Source organism: Perkinsus marinus (genome assembly GCF_000006405.1).
Source record: "Perkinsus marinus ATCC 50983 genomic scaffold scf_1104296967096, whole genome shotgun sequence".
NCBI classification, from domain to species: Eukaryota; Perkinsozoa; order Perkinsida; family Perkinsidae; genus Perkinsus; species Perkinsus marinus.
Window position 1 is genome coordinate 2,565 of NW_003203669.1, and position 10,748 is coordinate 13,312.

General features: G+C 44.2%; 2 protein-coding genes across 2 annotated transcripts in view; both read right to left on the reverse strand.

Annotated features, from left to right (window-relative positions):
• Positions 1-2,537: 2,537 nt before the first annotated feature.
• Pmar_PMAR002627 (hypothetical protein) lies at positions 2,538-4,046 on the reverse strand (the record flags this gene model as incomplete). The annotated part of the gene is made up of 6 exons (XM_002768828.1): positions 2,538-2,654; positions 2,928-2,987; positions 3,255-3,312; positions 3,366-3,455; positions 3,720-3,764; positions 4,015-4,046. The coding sequence occupies 6 exons, from the start codon at positions 4,044-4,046 to the stop codon at positions 2,538-2,540; spliced, it is 402 nt and encodes a 133-aa protein (XP_002768874.1).
• Positions 4,047-5,062: 1,016 nt separating this feature from the next.
• Positions 5,063-10,748, reverse strand: part of Pmar_PMAR002628 (hypothetical protein) — a gene marked incomplete at both ends in the record, with an annotated part of 14,998 nt that continues 9,312 nt past the window's right edge. Inside the window, 16 exons of the mRNA XM_002768829.1 lie at positions 5,063-5,095; positions 5,123-5,205; positions 5,687-5,747; positions 5,814-5,886; positions 6,476-6,571; positions 6,976-7,078; positions 7,604-7,763; positions 7,804-7,887; positions 8,841-8,980; positions 9,087-9,230; positions 9,480-9,583; positions 9,742-9,818; positions 9,930-9,962; positions 10,014-10,071; positions 10,338-10,430; positions 10,696-10,730. Of these exons, the coding sequence (XP_002768875.1) occupies positions 5,063-5,095; positions 5,123-5,205; positions 5,687-5,747; positions 5,814-5,886; positions 6,476-6,571; positions 6,976-7,078; positions 7,604-7,763; positions 7,804-7,887; positions 8,841-8,980; positions 9,087-9,230; positions 9,480-9,583; positions 9,742-9,818; positions 9,930-9,962; positions 10,014-10,071; positions 10,338-10,430; positions 10,696-10,730 (1,377 nt within the window). The remainder of the gene's footprint in view (positions 5,096-5,122; positions 5,206-5,686; positions 5,748-5,813; positions 5,887-6,475; positions 6,572-6,975; positions 7,079-7,603; positions 7,764-7,803; positions 7,888-8,840; positions 8,981-9,086; positions 9,231-9,479; positions 9,584-9,741; positions 9,819-9,929; positions 9,963-10,013; positions 10,072-10,337; positions 10,431-10,695; positions 10,731-10,748) is intronic.

Here is a 10,748-nt window from a genome sequence, read left to right on the forward strand (position 1 = left end):
ATTATTTCCTCATTACATACAAATTCGGAAATTCTTATATTATCACCAGCACATGTAGTTGTATATTCTCACACACTACAAAACTTACTTGCGCGGGACCATCTGTGCCAGTAGTCTCAGTAGGGGCCTTCAACAGAGCACCAACAACAGCGCCTGAACCTGAAGGGAAAATCGTCCCTCCTCAGTGCAGTGTTGGAATATATGTTCGCCTTCCTTGAGAATACCCTCACTAATTATACAAAATTCACATATGAATCCGGGTAAAAATGCACAAGAATCAACAATAATTTCCCAAAATTCCCTCATAATTTTCACATTGTCACCAATATATGTAATTGACCATGTGCATATTTTCCCAGAGAATATAGGTTCGGTTTCCTCAACTGAGCTTGTTAATTCACTCACTACATTAAGCCCACACACGAAGTGTACAAGAGAACTAACTATAATTTCTCATATTTTTCATATTTCTCACATTTTTTATGTGCATATATTTTCACACAGAGAGAAAATAGTAATCTCACCGGGAGCATTTCTTGAATGCATTTTATGATCAAACACCGAATCCTAGTGGGGACACCCTCGTTAGCGTCAGTTAGCATCCTCAACATTCTCGGCAACAAGACGTGTTGCAGAGTAGTATACTCGAATCGTCGTTGTAGTAGAGGCAAACGAGTAAACACCTAAAATGGTTTATAAGTATACATAATGATATATTTTTATACTCCAATCAAGGAATGGCCAGCATAGGAATATAACTGCGAACTCAGGAGTAACTGGGAAATGAGCGCTCAGCCTCTGCTTCTTCGTGCATCTCAAAAAAGTCAAATCAAGATTTTTTTTGCAAAAAAAAGTTTCACGTGAAGTGGCACAATACTTGGTGAAAATTACCTATATAGAAAAGAATAGTGCCCGCTAGAAATATTCGCTATATGCAGTAATCGTGAAACATAAAACATGTTTTAACATATACGGCGACATATTCATGACGTACGTTGTTCATACGTAATACCAAGCGAGTAATGCACACCCCGAAGCCATGGGAGAATACGATACTTATATAGTATTTCTTAATGATGGAGTTCCACCCTAGTGATATGAAAAACACCAGTGAAAACACATTCCGCAAATATCGCCTTTTCACGGAGTTTTACGCCACTTCACGTGAAACGACTGAAACTCCAATGAAGGTTATATCAAACGACTAGTGATGATATTTAAGTTTCACCCTAATCGTCCTATAATTCACATAGAGTATCACTCCACTTCACGTTGAACGGATGAAACTCCATTGTAATGCAATAATATCATCACTGTTCACCAGTTCGGGCAAAGCCAAGCACGTGAATGATTGTGTCCTCCTTCAACTCGATACACCTCTACACAAGGGGTGCTAAAACCTCACTGGCGTCATTTGCCGTTATGTTCTTGATAAACAGATGAAAATTAGAATCGTTACACATTCTGAAATGACAATGCTAATACGACAGCAACAGCAGCAGCAGCAGCAGAGTTATCAGAACCCTAACGATACGCGCCAATTTGATATGCGACTGCGTGTCAGGAATTGATGATAATGAACAACATGTCGCAATGACGTCGACCTCGAAAGGTTACTTTTATCACATCACATGTTCAACAATGGAGTTTCATGACTACCCGTTTTACGTGAAGTGGCGTCGTAAAACTCGGTGAAAAATGCGATAGTCGCGGTGATATGCAGTAGTCGGGAAATTTGTTTTTCATATCACTAGGGTGGTGAAACTCTAATGTCAACATCGTTTATGAGAGTCTACGCATATTTCGTAAATATAAATAGTAATTAAATAATAATAATAGTAATTATTTATATTAGTATAAAAGTAATAGCCTTTGCATATCAAATTCACACGCACCATAATAACATTCAATAATTCCTTTTTCCTAATCTCACCAACTGATATTTCCTTGGCGCTGAACACTGGCTTTATTCGCCATACTGCGGGTCGCAAACTTCATATTTCAATGCCATCAACAAACACGGTAATGTCACCGACCACAATGCAGAGAAGGATAGGTCCGCGAGCTGAGAATTATCATATAACAACTACTCCTGCTGCTGCTGTTGTTGCACGCATGCACAAAAGATCCTGCTCACATCTGCTAGTGGAGGTAGTATCCGTTCCCTCTGGTAGCTGTGGACTAGCAACAAGTGGACACGTTCTGTCGCTCAAGAGACGAGGGAGTCCTGAAAGGCCACAACTACCTAACATACTCATCCAGCTCAACTAAACACCTCGAGGTGATTACGATAAACCAGCAGCACCACCGCGACATTTCCAGGTGGTCAATGTCGTCTTCGTTTTGCTGCGGTTTTAAGAGAACCATTCAAACTCATTCATTAATTTTCATTAATAATTCATTCAGAAAACCATTCATTAAAACCAATCGGAGAAACATTAAAAAAGTGCATTTTTACAGAAAAGTCCGGAAAATTATCAAAAAATTGGGGAAAAATGTAATTGACTTCAAAGTGCTGTAGTTCTCCTATCACATCTTTACTTCTCAGAAATGCTATCCGAGGCGCATCGTCCTTCTCCGAAAGTGTCTCTAGGAACCTCAGGGCTTGCAATAGATTCACAAATTCGCGACAAATCCACCACCACTACAAAGGCCTGATGATCCATCAGTTCTGAAATATACGTTCGCTTGCCTTAACTACTAAGTTCAGGAGCTTCTCCACTACAGTAGTTAACATACGAGTCAAAACAAAAATGAACAGAAACCAACAATAAACTTCCAAAATTTTCTCAGAATTTTAATATTGTCACCGATACACATGTGCATATTTGACCGTATAAAAACAAACTCGTGCAATAACAACAACAACACCAAGAACTACTCATCCACACTCACTGCTCGCCATCGCCCCTCCTCCAAGTCATCACCTTAATATCATTGAAATACTCCGAGTTCCCCGGGATGCCCCTTCCAACATCGTACACTAACTAACACACACAGACTAGGAGATCATCAAATTCGAGTAGGGTACATATTCACAGTATTAGAATATATGCTCGCTTTCCTCACCCGAGCTCGGGAGTTTCTTCACTTTATACACAAGTTCGCATATAAATTTGATTAGTAGGAGTATACATAAAGTTTCTGTATACGTCCACTCGAACTTAAGAAACAACAATAATTTTCCTGAAATTCCTCACCAATCATCTAATTCAATCGAAAACCACCACCCGCCACCCATCCCAGTACACTACAGTGAAAAGCAGTGCATTGTCCATTTGATTATCTCCAGACTTCAGCGGTAGTGCTCTCCTAGAAAGTCCACTCAAAAGCTGCATAGTAGACCCATGTGACATGAGCCTTACTGAGTTTCCCTTTGGTAATCCCCAGTAGGATCAGCCTCGGGAGTGACTCGCGACAGCAGAGGTTGACGATCCCGAGAGAAGAGCTCGTACCTGAGAAAAATATTACCCCGATAGTGTGCATATAAATAAGAGAAAAACAGTCATTAAAGGGTATGTTTTTATGCACGTGCTAGTGAGCAGGCGTGAGAGAGATAGAGTAAAGGACAACTAACGATAAGCTTGGAGCGTTCATGCTCTCTCCTAGAGACAAGCAACGAAAAAACAACAAAAAAAACAGAAAAAAAATTCGCACACAATCTGGATTCGAATCAGCGTGGTATGGACTTACGCTATGACTAGGCCGAAACTAAACACGTCACTGCACTGCTGTAGCCGGTGGTCATCTCAGGAGCCGCATACCTGTGAATAAAAATGCACCTCCCAGGGATCGAACCCGGGTGTACCTTATAGGAGGCTCGTTTAATACCCTCCCGCCAGCCATCCCTCCTACGCCTCTAAACTTCACTTGGCACGGCACCATCTTGCCCGGCTCTACTGGAGATTGACAATACGCCATTCCACCCAACACCCATCGATCATTTGGAGTGATGAAGATCTGACTTATTACACTCACATCAAGTAAACCAATCATATTATTAATATCACTTACCGCACTGGGGCACAGACCAAGGTGACAAGCATGGTGAAGGCACTCTAGAGCCGACGCAACGTCCAGAAGACCTGAGACAATCTCCGCGACCTTGGTGATGATCGAATGACCGTATATTCGCGCATATATTTCCTATTACATTGAACTACATGTGTTGTGGAAAAAAATCGGGGAAATCTTGTTGGTTTCTATACACTTCTACTCGAATTCATATGTAAGCTTGTATAATTAACAACAAAACTCCCGAACTCAGCTGAGTAAAGCGAACATATATTCCTACTCCAACACATGATATCACCATTGTACGTAATCCTGGCGTCCGCGCTCAATGAAGAACTGCATAGGCAAATTCCACGTGATAAGAAGACCGGCTGACAAGACTACCTGTTCGTATATCTATCACTGACAATTGTTTCCTATTGACTCGAAAATCCTGAGGAAATTGTGAGAAATGATTATCAACTCCTCTACCCTAATTCGTATATAGGCTCCTATATTTAGCTTTGGAAACTCCTGAGCTCAGCTGAGTAAAGCGAACATAAATTCTTACTCCAATACCACTACGCCGAATTGACATTCAACCACAGTAAGAACTGAGAGCGCGTAATAATATGTCATTCGCACGGCCTACGATTTCTCACTGATGCGATTAAAAATTGAGCCTATCATCATATACCCACCGCTGCACTCTGCCTTTCAGCAGGTAAATAGTAGCCTGTATAGGAGAAATATGGTCGTTAACTCAGCAGTCGCTCCAAAGTAGGCGGCGGCGGCGGCGGCGGCCAAGCACGGATATATATACACCAAAACAATTAACATACATGTTTTATGACCGCAGGCATTGGGCGCTTATTTCGGTATTGTTTTACGATGTGTTTTTAAGTTCGATCGAAGCACACCGTGTCGTCCTATTACCAGTTATATAATACATTCATCGGTCCTAAGGCCTTGTCTAAAGTAAGCTCACCGCAACCGCATCATCATCATCATCATCATCATCCAGCGGTCATCACGTTGCGGTCCTTTTCAATGGCATTAATCAACCTTACTATGGACGTCTCTTGTGGGTGCCGAGTGCCTCCTGAGTTGAGAGTCAGCAAACTACCACCCGGGTTCGATCCCGGCACCCGACAACACTAACCTCCTCGTGAACACCTCCTGGGGCTCTCGCATTCATAACTCGGTACACAACTAAGGAACACAACATGATACAGAAATTCGGGCGATAAAAGTAGGAAAATAACTAGTGGAAAAACTACAACTACACAATTAAACAATTAAGCAACTACTACACAACTACTACTACACAACTACTACTACACAATTACTACTACACAACTACTACTACACAACTACTACTACACAACTACTACTACACAACTACTACTACACAACTACTACTACACAACTACTACTACACAACTACTACACAACTACTACACAACTACTACACAACTACTACTACACAACTACTACTACACAACTACTACACAACTACTACTACACAACTACTACTACACAACTACTACTACACAACTACTACACAACTACTACACAACTACTACACAACTACTACTACACAACTACTACTACACAACTACTACACAACTACTACACAACTACTACTACACAACTACACTACTACACGCCTTCACCCATGGTATCCCATCACTTGCCCGAACATGATCATTATGGGTGACCAGATACCACAACACGATAGGCTTAGCCTCCGCCTGACCATAACAACAACAGCAACAATAACAGCATATCTTTCAAATCTTCGCTGTGCGCAACCTCACCATCACTATATAATCATCATCCCGACAAATATTCAGCATCACCGTTTTGAGATGAGCGAGCATGCCAGGGTAACTAGAGAAGAAAAGTACCACTAGTTGAGGCAGTAGTAGTGCTAGTGACAGGACCACTAGTTGAGACAGTAGTAGTGCTAGTCACAGGACCACTAGTTGAGGCAACAGTAGTGCTAGTGGCAGGATCACTAGTTGAGACAGTAATAGTGCTAGTCACAGGACCACTAGTTGAGGCAGTAGTAGTGCTAGTGGCAGGATCACTAGTTGAGACAGTAGTAGTGCTAGTCACAGGACCACTAGCTGAGGCAACAGTAGTGCTAGTCACAGAACCACTAGTTGAAGCAGTAGTAGTGCTAGTCACAGGACCACTGGTTGAGGCAGTAGTCATATCCTCATCATCCTCATATAGCATCAATATCCTCATCTGCTTACCACCGCCCTTCATCACCGATTTCATTCCTCCACTATCGCATATCACCTTGCATATCACAGACATCTGTAAATGAACTCCACGTAGAAGGCGAAACTCGAGTCGAGTCGAATTTGAGTAGAAAACCATCAACAAAAACCATCAAGATTTCCTCACAGTTTTCATATTATCACCAACACAGATATTTTCCCACACTATGCAAGCTCTTCAATTCACTCACCGATGCGATGATGATGATGCCTCTGAGGCCACAGGAGCCCCCATAAGAAGCGTGTCAAAGTCCACCGGCCAGTTTAAAACGATGAGTAAAATGTTCCTAATGTGATGATGACATTTACATGGGGGGGGAAACTGATTGAAGAATGTGTTCCTCACCATATATTCAAAAACCTCACCATCACTATATAATCATCATCCCGACAAAGATTGAACATCACCGTTTTAAGATGGGCGAGCATGCCAGGGTAATTAAAGGAGAAAATTACCCGCACAAAAACGTTACTCTATGAAGTGGCCTATAAACCACCAAACTTCCTCTTGATATGCGTTCCCTATTCGCGGAGGTTCGAATCCCAGGCTCGATATTTTTCTAGCAAATAATTTTTTCCATCACTTCTCACCTTGAAATTTGAGGTGAGGTCAGCAGCGTCCACAGCCGCCGGCCTCCAGTACTAAGGACTACCTCCACACTCGTAGTATCTAGTGGTCTCCGACAAGCACATGAGAAAAGCCTGGCTCTGCATAGGGTCCATCAAAGGTGTCCTTTCCATCACTGTAGCCTTAGTCAACGATAGCATCGTTCCGACGACGACCATTAGGCATGCTAACAAGGAGACAACCTAATAGAAAAACAAATTCATGCAATTTTCTGGAAATTTTGGACTTTCACGACCCGCTTCACATGAAGTGGCGTAAAACTCGCCTAGCAATAGTCGTGAAATATGTTTTTCACTAGTGTTTTCCATATCACTAGGGTGGTGAAACTCCATTGTCAAAATTTCATTTTCTCGAGCCCGACAGGATGAAAATCAGGCGTGCCGCTCTAGTATCCAAAAGTCCCTCAGAAAAATAGTGAAAACGGTAACTTTCTCAGCAAGAAATTTCATCCCCTCATTTCCAAATGGGTTTCATCGACTTCATCAGAAATGTGTTATTTTCTGCTCCTTCCTTGGCGGTTATAATTTCGAGAATGTCTAAAAACATTTCCCCTATAATAGAAGCGATACCAGTAATAATTACAGCTGTACGAGTTGCATAAAAATAATTCATCACTAAAACCAGGAAGCCCAAGCAGGCGAATCCCTCTATCAAATAGCAGCTAATCATAGTCACACCCCTCCGTTATTACTCAGCCATTTACGGACACATACTAGGACCGTCATCGAGAGCCACCTCGGGGACATCTTAGCTCGATGATCACGATCAGCCACAGACATATTCCCCAACTCCTCCGCTACAGAGCTTGATGAGCCATCTCTTTTACGTAGGGGCTTGGCAAAGGGTGCGATCTAATAGATAAAGATATTCTTCGCTGTGCGCTACACCGACCTTAACACCAGCAGCGATGGTCTGTCTCCCTAGGTCCTCTCCCTTCACCCTCCTCGTGAGCGTCTTCGCCCCCGGTAGCCCCCACTAATTCGATCAGCCTATCAGCGAACGTGGCGCGGTGATGATCTCGTTGAATACAACAGCACCATTGGCATGATGCGTACCAAGGCAACAACAACACAGGACGTGTGCCGCCGCAATCCCTGATTCGGGATATCAAAGGCCGCCCAAGCCCCTGCCATAACTTCGCTGGCAACATCCTTACTGCATGCTATCACCTCTTCTCACCTATCTACACGGAAAATGTACCACCCAGGGATCGAACCCGTGACATCCCCTTACCCGCATAAGCCTTCCACCCACACCATGTCCGCCGACGTGAATTCATCAGCTCGGCGGACATCTTCCTGCTCCTCCTCCGTTCCCTCTTCTGTTGGATCAGCACGACTCATAGCAGGAGGCGACTCGGCCGACCCAACCTCGCTTAGATGTGGTAACACCACGGGTGGTCGGCGGACTGACGGCTGGTGGGGCGTTGACATCGGCGCTGAAGCACATGAGTGTACATTTAATCTCAACGAGTTCGAAATGCCGGCACTGGGATTCGAACCCGGGACCTCGAGGAGTCTACCTCCACTGCTATCATCAGCAACTGCTCGGCTAGCTGGAACTTCCGGCGAGTTGGGCCTGCTGGTAGAACGCAGGATAGTTCGATCCGGCACCAAGACGTGACTCAGAGCTTTTAATAAGGATGCTGCCGCCGCCGGCGAGCTGGAATACATTCGATGACCTAATGTGGCGTTAAGGAAATGCAAGATTGCAAGAAATCCATGCCTCCTCTCACCGAATCACCTCTCCACTTGGAGAAAAATGACGACACGAATGTATACTGAAAATAAGATACCAGACCGACCGTACCTGCCATCAAAGCTGCTTCACTGCGCCACGAAATTACCCCTCAAAACTCACTGAAATCCAACAGAGGTTTCATCAACTCCTTTTGGTCGTCCTCCCTCACATAAGGACCCAACGACTACCTCGGCCTGCTGAGCTCCGTCGTTGTGTAGGCGTTTGACACTAGTCGTCCGCTCGAACCACCACAGGACATGCTCAACTGCATCCGATAGTACGGTGGAAGGAGTAGACGAGGGACAAGGGCTAGCTCCACTCTCTGTGCCTGAGTTAAAGAGAGACATTTCAAAACCCATAGACCGCAGGTTCGATCCCCGGGGCAGACATTTCTAAATTGGACACGATCTTCCAAAGGTGTGGTATGCACTCACTCTGAGAGTCATCTCCAATTCGCTGGAGCATGTCTAGTGCTAGCAGGAGGACCCCCATGAGGAGGTGAACCCATTGCAGTTTATAGAAGGCGTCGAGACATAGAAAGCGAATCATGTGGTGACGATCTTCCACATGGATTTTACCTGACAATAAGAGTAACCCCCCTCCTCCTCGCCCGGGTTCGATCCCTGGTGCCGACACTCACACTTTCGTTGTGATGCCGGCCATTGGGGTCCATTGTGATACTGTCGTCCAAGCCGGGATACTGAATATACGACAAAGGAGTGGTATATACACAGGCATCACCAATTATTCCCATCCTCTATCCGACCGGTAGAGCACTCCGTTACCAAGCACATGGTCCCGAGTTCTATCCCCACCCCTCCTACTACCGCCGTTGCCAAAGCCATCTCGAGCCCCATCTTCTTCCCCATTACAGCCAACAGCAATGCAGCACAATGCCTCGACTGATGAACTGATACCGTCACCCTCGAACCTATTCACACACCGTTTGAGAGATAACGTCCGTCAGGCAGGTTTAAAACGATGAGTAAAATGTTTCTAATGTGATGATGACATTTACATGGGGGGGAAACTGATTGAATAATGTGTTCCCGTAGGATATTCAAAACGAGTTCCCCCTCGCCCCCCCACCCATTACCATGACCCTCCGCAGCGACTCGACTACGACTCAGCGTTTGGTGAGGGTAGTAGTTCACCACTCGACTGATCTAAACAAAGGAGATCATCAACAATGAGCTCAACAGCATCATCCTCCTCCTATGTAGTACTTGTGATAAGAGCACGCGTACTGATGAAAGCCAACAACAAGTAAGTGTCACTATGTCCAGCGAGGTGTCATATTCTCTAGAGGCCTAAAACAATGAATCTTTCCTCATCTCAAAACAACGTGAAGATACTACTACCATTCGATCCTTCATTAAATTGATAATTGAATTGATCGGGAGCATTGAGCGGTCCACCCTAAAACCATATACTCATACCATACCATCAACACATCCTCACTATTCCTCACTGGGGGTAACGCTAGCCTTGACCGATGTGCTCACAACTCTGCTGCTGCTACTGCTGCTGCTGCTGCTAGACTCGCCATGCGGCGCTGTTGGAGATTTAATAATACAGCTTATATCCTCTAACCGTGAGCAACTCCGAGCCATTGGAGGGGTCCTCACTATTGGATGAGGACCATAAGTCATATGTCCCCAACATGGAGGTAACTTATCACTCACCGCCGCCGCCGCCTTGGCAACTTTTCCATACCACCATATTCCACAAACAGGCATGAGGTGTCGAGGACACCCAAAACTCTATCCACGACATACCTGGCAGCAGTGGTGTTGGTGACAATATGTCATCCGATATAAAGGATAGTCATTTCCACAAAGGAAAGTTGGTATTCCAAAAATTACAGCAGAAAATGTACAAATTTCTACTACTACTACTACTACTACTACTACTACTACTGCTACTACTACTACTACTACTACTACTACTGCTACTACTACTACTACTACTACTACTACTACTACTGCTACTACTACTACTACTACTACTACTACTACTACTACTACTACGTGTCGGACGCACGTGTAAACCGGTACGAAAGCTCCTAGGAATAAATCCTAACAGCTTTCAGATCA